We start from the raw sequence: 12,642 nt of genomic DNA, 5'->3' as shown, positions 1-12,642 counted from the left end.
CAGCATAGCCATTAGGTGGGTTGCGGCCACTGCCTCAGATGGTGGAAGCCCACAAGGTGTCACCCATTTGCCTCACCTTCTCTGCCACCAGTGGTGAAGCGGCACTGAAAACATGTGAGATCTTGTGGAATGTGAGAGATCGTGCATGTTTTTAGTGAGATCTCATGAGAAATTAGCACCGTCTCACCCAAAATCAGCGCTTATGCTACTGCCACTTCTCCACCAGTGGTGGAGCAGGCAGGGATGAATGAACTGGAGGAACCTGTAACAGCCGGGAGACGAGAGTTACGAGGCAGGAGAAGCTGCAGGATTGGATAGTGAAGAAGAAGAAGAAGAAGAAGAAGAGAGAGAGAGAGAGAGAGAGAGAGAGAGAGAGAGAGAGAGAGAGAGATCAGGCTGGCATAGAGTCAAGGACTTCCACATCTCCTCTTCCTGCCCCCACCTCTTCTGCTCCACTTTTTGTTGTTTTTAGATGCTTGAGTATTATTGATGATAACTTGTAGGCTTTTTTTGTTGGTTATTGAGGAGCAGAAAAGCAGCATATAAATGTGGCATTGTTCTAATTTTAAAGTTATTCCAAACCATGATACCAGAAGCTCAGATAGAATGCATGTTACTGAACACGAAAGTTACAAACATGTCTAAGATCCAGAGTCAAGAGTTGCTTCTAGGATGTTTTGCGGGAAAGATTGAAGCGCATTCTGGAAATGTAGATTTGTGCATAAACACGAATTAAAGCACTCTGGTACAACAGAGCCACTTAACTCCCCACCCAACTTTTTGTGGTTACAAAAGTGAGAGGCAAATGTACTAAAAAGTGTGGGATAGACAACTGATTAGTGGGAAGACATATAACCTCCATAAAAGCAAATCAGAACAAATGCTCCATAAAGGTCAAACATTGCATAATCTCCATGTAAACTTTGTGCAGGCAAACAGGGTGAATGCTCAGTTAACAGGTCATCTGGAGGAGCTCAGGGAAGCTATAAAAGGCAGGAAGGGCTCCTTTGAAAAGCATCCATAATAGCACCCAAGTGGTGGAGCTGTCACTCCTGTCAGGTGCATTTGACTCCTTACCTCCTTTCCTTTCAATCATGCAGTAAAGGTGCTTCTGTTTTGCTTCTGGTTATTTGGAGTTATTTGTATATTCATTTAACATTTTGTAAGAGGATGGTATACGGGACACGGGTGGCGCTGTGGTCTAAACCACTGATCCTAGGGCTTGCCTATCGGAAGTTCGGCGCTTTGAATCCCCGCGACGGGGTTAGCTCTTGTTGCTCGGTCCCTGCTCCTGCCAACCTAGCAGTTTGAAAGCACGTCAAAGTGCAAGTAGATAAATAGGTAGCGCTCCAGCGGGAAGGTAAACGGTGTTTCCGTGAGCTGCTCTGGTTTCACCAGAAGCGGCTTAGTCATGCTGGCCACATGACCCGGAAAAACTGTCTGTGGACAAACATCGGCTCCCTCAGCCAGTAAAGCGAGATGAGTGCCGCAACCCCAGAGTCATTCGCGACTGGACTTAACTTTACCTTTAAGAGAATGGTATAAAAATGTTTTTATATAAATATAAATAAATGAATGTATTGGAGCTGTATATTATATACTTGATTGTTTTATTCTGTTTTATCTTTCATGTATGTGCATGTAGACAATAGCAAGACACATAAATTTAATGACAAATTTGATCTCTTTATCATATTTTCAGCATTTAGATGAGCTTCTCTTCCTGCTTTCTGACATCATGCTATTATCCCAATGGACATTTTCTCAGAGCTCTATCAGGGGTTTGGTCTCCTTGGAGTTTTATGCAGTTATGTTGTTCTACTCAATTAGTTTTTATCTTGTGCTATTTGTAGTTGTTACTTAGATGTTTTTTTGCTTGTGGGAACTATTTTTTAGACCAAAAGGAGAATACAGTGTTTTCAAATGAAACAAACAAAGCAAATATATTTACATTATATTTTCCATGATGTAATTTCATTGTGAGATTCCTATTTTCTTCATTATTATGAAAAGGCCATAGCTAGCATGATAGCCAACCAATTCACACTCATAGTAGTCCTCAGAATACTCATACTCAGTTGGGGTCACTCTAAGCGCTTTGGAAAAGTAACACAAATAGCATTCATAAAAAATAGAACTGCGTTGGAAAAATATTTACCTTGGTAAACCAGTTGCAATACAGAAGAGTTCCATGATATCTCTTGAGTTACAGTATTTACTGAAGGCCACCTTCCAAAGGAAATAGAAGCAATTAAGAGAAAATGAAGAAAGAGAACTTCCAAAGGCAATCTTATTCTATACCCTGTAGATAAAGCATTAATTTACCTAACATTTTTCATTTATTTGATTTTTCATAAGACTGAATATAATACGGTTCCTATTCTTTACTCTTGCAAGCCTTTTAAGTTCTTTTATATGGTTATGTCTGAGAAGAGAAGAAGTAAATATAGGGCAGTTTGATAATCAAAGCCAAACTTTAGAAATAACATTAATAGGAGAGTAAAGTTGATGAAATTGTCATTAAGTTGGTGCATCTGAGCGCCACCAACTTAGAATCATAGAATCATAGAGTTGGAATAGACCACAAGGGCCATCGAGTCCAACCCCCTGCCAAGCAGGAAACACCATCAGAGCACTCCTGATATATGGTTGTCAAGCCTCTGCTTAAAGACCACCAAAGAAGGAGACTCCACCACACTCCTTGGCAGCAAATTCCACTGTCGAACATAATTTGTCGAATTGCATAATTTGCATGTGCACACACATATTCACAAGTTGGACACAGTAAACTGCTAGAGGACACAGAAGCAATCTGTAATTTTTGCAAGTTGGTTTTATCTATGCAATAAATAAACAAAATCATTTTATTTTATATAAGCTCACAGAAAAGCACCAGTGACAGACATGGCAGTGTTTTTGTGATATAGATTAGCACCACCAGAGATATCAGGCCACTAACTCAGTCCTTTTGTTCCCAGAAGATTTGAAGCCTATGTGTAAAGTGAAGCCATGCTGAAGAGCGAAATTGCATGAAAGAATGTGAAGGATCAGTCAATCCTGAGGCAGAAGTGTTTAGCCTGAGAGAAGGAGACGGACGGATCAGTCCAATGACCCTTCTATTCCAACATATTGTTCTCATGGTAGCCAACCAGATGCCTAGGAGAAGCCGACAAGCAAGACCTGAGTGGAACAGAGATCTCCCCTCATGTGATTCTCGGGAACTGGGAGTCAGAGGCTTAGTGGAGAAGACTGCCAATATAAAACTAGTTAAGCTTCTGAGGTAAAAAAAAGTTGAGGGTTTTATGTGCTGCCAAGAAACAGCAGTGCTGCTATAGCTGCTATGAAAAGGGAAGTACCTATAGTCTTGAAGGGGGTTAAGCAGTGCTATTTTTCTAGAAAAAAAGTGCCAGAACTCACCATGAACACGTCCCTGTTTGTCTTATAATGGCAATGGCATCTACCTGACAGGTGCCAGAACTCATCTGAGATGTGCCGGAACTGAATTCTGGTAAGTTCCCCCTGAAAAAAAGCCCTGGGTTTAACATTATAATACTTCTGTACTGGATTGGGGCTCAAAAGTGTGTGGAGTGGGTGGGTGGTGAGGAAGGTGAGTCACTGACAAGTTCAGGAGAGAACATTATAATTAAAAATCGGTTTTTCTGAAGCTATCTACAGACATTTGCTCTGGAGCTTTTGTGACAGTCCAGTCCCCATTTTAGGCAGAATTTGCTATCCAGAGGTACTAAGCAGAGAAGGCTTAAAAATACAAAAACATTTCCCTTCCTGTCTCCTCATGCCTCTCAAAATGTCTTACCATTCTCTGTAATTTCTTCTCCCATTCTTCTTTCACCCTCAACTTGTAACTTATTATCCCTTCCCCCAAAACAAACCATTCCTCCTCCCAGGTCCTTTTACATTCTTTTCTTTCTCCTTCCTGCAATAGCTTTCGCCTCTTTTCCCCTTTTCTATTCCAAGTTTAATTATCATCAATATCATATTATAATTTAATATTAAACTTTTATCTCATGTTCCAATTTCCTTCAACACCTCCTCTCACCCTTCCCCCTCAGAGGAGAAACACTGGATAAACTTGTTAAGAAGCTAAATGAGAACAATAGCAGTGACATCTTGTGCCTGCCTGAACACATTCCTTTCATTCCCAATAAAACATTTCTGATGTAAAAATAAATAAATAAATAAAAGCTCACACAGGCTTCATTTTAAAAAATCAATTTATTCAGGACAGCTCATCTCTGAGGGGCGCATCTTTCTCAACAGAAGGTGGTTTTTAAAAAGCAAAACCCCATTTTGAACAAAAGGGCTGTTCTGGTTGTTACAGAGGCAGGTTTTTGATATTCCTATCTAGTTACAGTCATAGAAATAAAGAAATGTTTTATTTTTCTTTAAATAATTCAAATACAAATCTTCCTGCGATCATAGCAGAAAGAAACATCCCAGCAGACAGTGGTCTGAGGGACTGACAGAGCAAATGAATAGACAGACCGAATGTTACCAATCTGCTAATGGCTGATGGATGCAATAAATTGGGATCTGATGTTATTGCTGTTGAACTTAGAATGAACTTCTGAAATGTGCTGGGCCACTGAGCCTTGAAATCAATTACCATTGAACAGAATTAATGCAATATAAGTGGGATATGGTAATATAATTGGGAACAAATGAAAGTCAGATAGTTATCCTGGTTAATTAAGACCAAAACTGGAGGACATAATAAACTTAGCATCTGTTTTTCTTTCCCCAAGCATTCAGAGGCGAGAGCTAAGCCAAATCAAGGCATGTAATAAATATATGTGATGCTACAGTGCAGTTTAATGAAAGTTCATTTGCCTTCTCTTACCCTGGGGTTTTGCAAATGGCCCAGGTAAGCAGCATGATTCATAAAGCAATTTGATAAGCATCTCAGGATATGAACTGCGGATTTCCCCCCCCCCCCTTTTAAATAATAGCAATCTGCTGTAAAGGGGCTGTTATATTCCCAAAAAGGAAGCACTCACCTGGAAAAGGTTGCTGTGCTACTTTCAGTACATAGGTAAAGGTAAAGGGACCCCTGACCATTAGGTCCAGTCGTAACCAACTCTGGGGTTGCGGAGCTTATCTCGCTTTATTGGCCAAGGGAGCCGGCGTACAGCTTCCAGGTCATATGGCCAGCATGACTAAGCCACTTCTGGCAAACCAGAGCAGCGCACGGAAACACCGTTTACCTTTCTGCCGGAGCGGTACCTCTTTATCTACTTGCACTTTGACGTGCTTTTGAACTGCTAGGTTGGCAGGAGCAGGGACCGAGCAATGGGAGCTCACCCCGTCGCGGGGATTCGAACTGCCGACCTTCTGATTGGCAAGTCCTAGGCTCTGTGGTTTAACCCACAGCGCCACCCGTAGCTGACCCCAAAGAAAAATAAAGCCTTGCAACTGCTTTTCAAAATGAGCATCTACACTGCAGACTGGTCTAGGAAATGTGAACCATAATCAGAGGTGGACTTGGGTAATTTTTCATAATATGGCGCCCTAAGCACATGAAGTTATCAAGTGACCATGGGAGGGGCACACAACTGGCCCCACCTCCTGTGTCATGCAGCTGGGCTCTCCCCAATCCCCTATTGTCTGCAATTAAGTGTGGGCATCTAATGAGCTGCCCCTACAAGCATAAGTGCTCCATACAACCAGGACCCATTAGAACAGTCATCCTTGTCAGATGTCTACAACTCAGTGCGTTGGGGCAGGACTAATCCAGATGGGCAACACTGGGAGCTGGGCAGGTGACAAGGTCCTTCTTCCTGTTCAGTGTAGACACACTTTATATGTATAGGCCCCAATGTAGTTAAAAAGTTGTTCCTTGATCCTTTCAGAAGATCCTTTCAGAAATCCATCCCACTCCACAGCTTCCTCATGTTTCCTACTTAGAAACAGGATACACAAAACAGCTTTGTCATGCAGACAAACAGAAGAGAGACTGGCATGTCCTTTTGCATTCTGTGTTCACATGCAAGTAAGAAACTCTTACATCTCTGCATCTTACAGCTGCAGACGTGTGGGGGCACTTGTATCTGCAGTCTGTGTGTGTTCTTGAAGAAATGCTGTCTACATTCCCCTTTTGCATTCCTCTTTCCCATGGCATTTTTGCAATCTGCCAATTACTCACATAAGGATTTTTAAAATTATCATTTATACACTCATTGCCTCTTTAAGCTTGCAAATAGGCTGGAAATGGGAAGGGAACGTGCTGCACATCTCCAGGCAACTTAAGAGCATTTTACTGGTTTGGAGAGACAATACATTTCAGTTTTTACTGGTTAAGATTATTCATGTGCTCAGCCTTGGAAACATTGCCTCTATTTTCACTGAGCTACATATGCCCTAAATTGTGTCGTTACATTCCTTATGTGGTCCCTGATTGTTTGGGATCACTCTAGTCATAAAACTCTAATTAAATGTCACCAAACACAAAACCTGTTTTGCAGATGGAACAACTGATATTTCCATTTCAAACTCTCCAAAACAGTTAATGAAAACTTGTGCTGATTTTGACTGAGATAATACATAATTCTGATCAGAAGTCTAATTCTGAACTTCTACTGAGCCTAAGTCAGGATTTGGACCTGTAGCTTCTGTCTCTGCCCATTTTTAATTTTTAGAAATAGGAACCACTTCTATATTGATAATATATTTTCTGTTTTTCTATCTTTTCTAGAAGGGGGTTTATCTAATTCAAGATATCGCAACTGGAAACTATTGAACAGTATGCCTCTAATAGGTGCTTGACAAGATGAAATGAGCATCATTATCATCACATCCTGCTTCCATACATTTTTGAGGCATCTGCAGCTACTTGTAGTTGTGATGTTGAGCTCCATCAAGTGTTGGCTTGAACTACTTCAGCAATTCTACCACTAGCCAACATGCTACAGCGTAGATAAGTTGGTCCAAAACTGTGTTGAAAAATAATTATTTTGAACTAACATTTTGTCCGTTGCTCATCTCCCCCAGCTACCTCCAGCTGCATTCAATATTTACCATAGCCTTTTGAAATAGCCATGCTGCTATCACTTGTTATTCCTTAAAAACATCAAATACCTAAAGCGTCACATTGTTTAATTCAGTTTTAATCACACCAAAAATATGCCTTTGAAGCAGGGCTGGCTCAATGCACCGGAGGCAAACCACAAAATGACACACACACACGCCGCCGCCCACCAGGGAAGAATCTACATCAGAAACAGAGGGAAGATCTACATCAGAAACAGAGGGAAGATCTACACCAGAAACAGAGGCAGAGTGAAGATCAACACTGCGGATCAAATCAACCTTACTTGATGGCTGAACTAGGAATCAAAGACCGTAGCAAGGGGAAAGCGGACTTCTTTTAATCACGATAGGTGGGTGCAGAACCCCGGAGGCCAGCCCTCACCATCTCCTCCCTAGGGATGGGAGGAGGCTAATGGCACCTCCTATTTGCTGAGAGGATGCTGTGGAGGAGGGACAGGGGAGGCTGCTGAAGAGGCAGCAGATCTGGCCTCCTAGGAACGCATGGTGGCAGCAGGCAATACTTTCCTTGGAGGCTGGATCTGCAGTCCCTGGGGATTCTGCCACCTGAGGCAGTCACCTCACCTTGCCTCATTGGCAGGCCAGCCCTGCCTTGAAAGAATGCTGCTAGCCTTTTAGAGCCTAGTTAAACTCAGTTTATAGTCAAGTGGTATTTATGAAATAAATTTATGAAAGTATTTATATACTGTTGTATCATAAAAAAAGGGACGCGGGTGGTGCTGTGGGTTAAACCACTGTGCCGCTTGGGCTTGCCTATTGGAAGGTCGGTGGTTCGAATCCCAGCGACGGGGTGAGCTCTCGTTGTTCGGTCCCTGTTCCTGCCAACCTAGCAGTTCGAAAGCATGTCAAAGTGCAAGTAGATAAATAGGTACTGCTCCAGAGGAAAGGTAAACGGCGTTTCCGTGCGCTGCTCTGGTTCACCAGAAGTGGCTTAGTCATGCTGGCCACATGACCCGGAAAAACTGTTTGCTGAAGCAGACAAAGGCTGGCTCCCTCGGCCTTTAAAGCGAGAAGAGTGCCGCAACCCCAGAGTCATTCGTGACTGGACTTAACTGTCAGGGGTACCTTTACCTTTATATCATAAAAAATACCAAAGTGGCTTATAAGAAGAATAGGCATATACAATGAAAAAACAAATCAAAATTTAAAAACATAGGCCACCAACTAACTAACTGTTTCGGAAATATGTTTTCTTAATTGACTGCATAAGCATAAGAATAGTTTTCAGCAGGCTCTTAAAGGTTAAAACAAAAGGCGCCAGCAGAATGGTACCATAGACCCTTTTGCTCTCCCTCTTTGGATAATCACTTAATGAATGCATGTCTGCATTTCTAATTCCACTCCTGGTATTTACATTCTGTTTTGACAAGTGGCTATTGAGGACTATTTAGCCCACTATTCCCCTGCCTTCCCACCAGTCTTGCCTACTTACTGATATTTGTAATGTACCTATTTTGCCCTTCTAATGGCAGAAGGAAGGCAACTCCTCTGCTTATTTGCTTCTAGAGGTTACTATGTTGACCTGCTTTTTTTCTTTTTTAACATCTTATCATGCAGGCTTTCTTCTCTGCCATCTAACCCATACTCCCCTATTTTGGGGCAGAGGGGGAATATTTTTCTCACGCTTTGCACCCCACATTGATAGGAGACAGATACAATTTGTCTGGTCAACTCTCAAAGATGGATCACTGAAGAGTCAGTCAATACACCCAGTTACATTCTCATCTTCCACTGTTGGTTCCCAAAAATCTACTTCTTAAATACCTATCCAGAGTTCCCAACACACCCATTTATTGTTTTTTAAATGAAGACTAGCAGTGGGGCCAATAAGCAGGGCCTTCTGATGGAAAAGGGGAACACTCCTACTCCTATTAGAATGTCACATTCCCTTTGTAAATACCGTATGTAATTTAACAACACCATTTTAATTGGTCCGTGAGTAATGCCAACAGTGCCCTTCAGCTCTCTATATTGGTCAAACAGGCCAAACCCTATGCCAAAGGATAAATGGACATAAATCTGATATCAGGAATCACAAGACAAAGAAACCAGTAGGAGAACACTTCAATCTCTCAGGACATTCTATACAAGATCTCAAAGTAGCTGTCGTATTACAAAAGAATTTCAGAAATAGACTGGAAAGAGAAGTTGCTGAATTACAACTTATTACCAAACTTAAAACCATGGAGAGACCTGGTCTGAATAGAGACATTGGATTCTTATCTCATTATACATGATAAAGCTATTTTTTAGCCATCTCACCCCTTGCTTTTTCCAGTAAGACTAATTGCAGTTGTTAACAGTCTACCACACATATCAGCCAATTACCCATTCCAACCACCCTTCTGAGTAATACCCTTCCCCACCCTCTCACTATATTATAAGGGTCTGGTGACTTCTGTTTCAGTGTATCTGAAGAAGTGTGCATGCACACGAAAGCTCATACCAATAACTAACTTAGTTGGTCTCTAAGGTGCCACTTTTTATTTTATTTTATTTTATTTCCTCTAATTGGATCCATGCATTCATAGGGGTTTTATATATGGTATTACTCATCTGTAGCCCTCTCACACGCTCCGATGCCCATGTCTTTTGTAATGTATGAAGTGCTGTGATTTGCAGTTTGCAGTGAAATCCTTTCAAATATATGGGACAATGGCACAAGGAGGACTTTGCCTCCCTGTGGGGTCAAGTCGAAGGATAGCTTAGAATTCATTTAATGAGCTCCCACCAGCAACCACATTCTTTGGGAGATGAAAGTTCAAGTTATTTTAATTATATCTTTATGCAGGGAGAAAAATAATCTCCAGCGTTACCTCTAACTGAACCCTGACTAAATGAGATAGAATCTGCCTCTCCTGACTTCCCAGATTCTGCCTCCCCCCCCCCACCCAAGCATCATACAGATAGAATTTCACCACTGATAAATGAAACGGATAACATCTAGACAGCAAGTTCTTGTATTAGAATTTCAGGCAGCTGTCTATCTTCCAAGTCCTTCAATAATATAAGTGCTCTTCAGAGAGTAATCTTGGGATAAAGCCAGATGCTTGTGTGTGTTTTCACTCCAAATTATTATTATTTTCTTTTGTGGGGTGGGGAGACAATTTAGAAAGTGTTGCATGAAGGGTTTTCAAAGTATATGACATTTTGTACCTGGTAGGAGGCATAAAATCAAGATTTTACAATAAGCCGGCAATAAGTTGTTTTAATGCTCCAGGGTCATTCTTTTTAATTGAATTCAGATACCTCTCTCTGCTCATGATAAGGAGCTGATAGTCACAGAGAAATCACTACAGATACAAACACCAAACATTAGAGAGGGATTGACATTTTGCTTTTTGGAAGCCTTGTACATATTAGTCAAAACTAACATGACTGTGACTATGCATCAACATATATTATACATGCTTAGAATGAAGGATGATCCAAGGGCAAGGGCACACTATCATGGTCCCACTACAGTGGTACCTTGGGTTAAATACTTAATTCGTTCCGGACCATTTCTGGGTTAGCGGAGTCTGTAACCTGAAGTGTATGTAACCTGAAGCATATATAACCCGAGGTACCACTGTATCGTGTTTGTGGGATGTTTAAAATGTATTGATGAGGGCAACTAGGGCCAAATCACATGACCAGCATGCTAATAATTGGCTGGTTAAGTTCGTTTCTAGATCCAAAGATGCTTGAGGCAAATGGGCCATCTGAATTGTTTCTCATGAGCAGAACCTACAATTTTGCATCTTCTCATCCTGCTTTGGAAGGTTTAAATGAGCATGCAAAATTGCTGCATCTCTCTGTGTATGATCAGAATCTGCCAGAAACAGGTACTAATTCAGGGAAAGGCATCAAAGCATCTCCAGTCCCTAGTGGACACAGATACCATGTCGCCTCTGCAGCCTAGCGAAACAGGAAGAAGCACTGTTGGAAAGGGAACAAGGAGCCAGCAGCCCTGACCATACAAGCAGGCACCTGCCATCTGATCTAGTCTCACCAAATGCCCAGGACCTCACAGTTCTTTTCTGAGATGCCAGAGGGATCTCAACAAACCACAGAGCACCAAATAAGTTTTTGCTCCTTTTGACCAGGGCGTAGACTGTTTAAGGACTCCTTCCTTACCAAGTAGGGCTGGAGCTTAATTCAGAGACCATGGTCTGTATCAACATACAGGAAATCAGTTCAACTCTGGCACTTGTTGGAGCAAGTTGTCTACTTTGGTCGTCCACGGTTCAGCAAATTCTTTATCCTGATAACCTAGATACTCCTCTTAGCTGTTCTTCACCAGATTTCCTGCTACCACCCAGTTGTTGGTTTCCGCTACCTGCTGCTGTCTGCTTATCTTTGCAGTTCCAGCCTACCCTCAGCGGACTTCATTTGGATTCGGTAGGCCTCAAGCAGACAAGCCAAGACACAAACAGCTGAGACAACCCATTATAATGACCGTTGGTGAAACTGAAGCAGGAAAGAGAAAGTTGATACTGGTGGGATATAGTAATGCTGTCAAACACCCTTAGGATCCTTCCAGATTGTTTCTTCCCTTCATCTGAGAAATGTGTTATTTGTGGAGAATCCAGACGATATCCCCTAACAGTGAGAAATTGCATTTCCCCTTCAGTCAAAACCATCTTGCAGAGTTGTTTGGGGAAAATGAAATCTCCCTGCTTACTGCAGATATTGTAATTAATAGGGTTTGTGTTTATTAATGAAAATACTTCTGCCCTCTCTTTGGGCCAAAGGGCCCCCAAAGTGACTCACAAGACACCAGAAGAATAAAGGAAAACATCATTTAAAACACCCACAACCTGCAAAGCAGCAATCACACAACACTATAGCACCGCAGGAGTAGTGGTTGTGATTAAACCAAACCAAAAGTAAAAACAAAAATGCTGTCGATGATATGCTAGCATGTCAACAAAGAACAGGCCAACTGGTCTTCCTGGAAAATGTCTGTCCCTACATCTCCACCAACTGAAACTATGATGGTGATGGGTTGAGGAGAGGGGGACTTCTTCTGATGACCACAGTGAGTAGGCAGAATCATATGGGACAGGTGCTTTCTTAGGTACCACAGCCACTTATAGCTTTCAAGGTAATTTTCAGCACTTATTGTCCTTGGAAATGGACTGGAAGCCGGTGAAAATCAGAGTCTCATGTTCTGTAGGATGGGCCCTGCTAAAACTCTAGGTGTATTTTGCTTCAGCTGAAGTCTCTAACACCTTTTAAGAATGTAGATCACCATGGTTGTGCGAGTGTCCTGTGCTTGGAACCTGTGACATCATAACACCTTATTTGGTATAAACTGCTTGAGAAGTATGAATATGCACTGCATCACTGCCAGGGTTGCTAAAAGTCATTCTTCACCTATTCTCTGCAATTTTAAAAGGCAAGGCATTATTATTAGTATACCTGAAGGAGCGTCTCCACCCTCATTGTTCTGCTCGGATGCTGAGGTCCAGCGCTGAGGGCCTTCTGGCTGTTCCCTCACTGCGAGAAGCAAAGTTACAGGGAAGCAGGCAGAGGGCCTTCTCGGTAGTGGCACCCGCCCTGTGGAACGCCCTCCCACCAGATGTCAAAGAGATA

The 12,642-nt window shown here is 42.0% G+C and overlaps 1 protein-coding gene across 1 annotated transcript in view; it reads right to left on the bottom strand.

Moving 5' to 3' along the window:
• PDE9A (phosphodiesterase 9A) overlaps positions 1-12,642 on the bottom strand; it is a 71,190-nt gene that overhangs the window by 56,334 nt on the left and 2,214 nt on the right. Inside the window, exon 2 of the mRNA XM_083437361.1 lies at positions 2,159-2,229. Within this exon, the coding sequence (XP_083293487.1) occupies positions 2,159-2,229 (71 nt within the window). The remainder of the gene's footprint in view (positions 1-2,158; positions 2,230-12,642) is intronic.

The sequence above is a fragment of the Podarcis tiliguerta genome (assembly GCF_965153285.1).
Source record: "Podarcis tiliguerta genome assembly, chromosome: 4".
NCBI lineage: Eukaryota > Metazoa > Chordata > Lepidosauria > Squamata > Lacertidae > Podarcis > Podarcis tiliguerta.
Note: the sequence above shows the minus strand (reverse complement) of the source record. Positions and strands in the feature narration are given on the sequence as shown.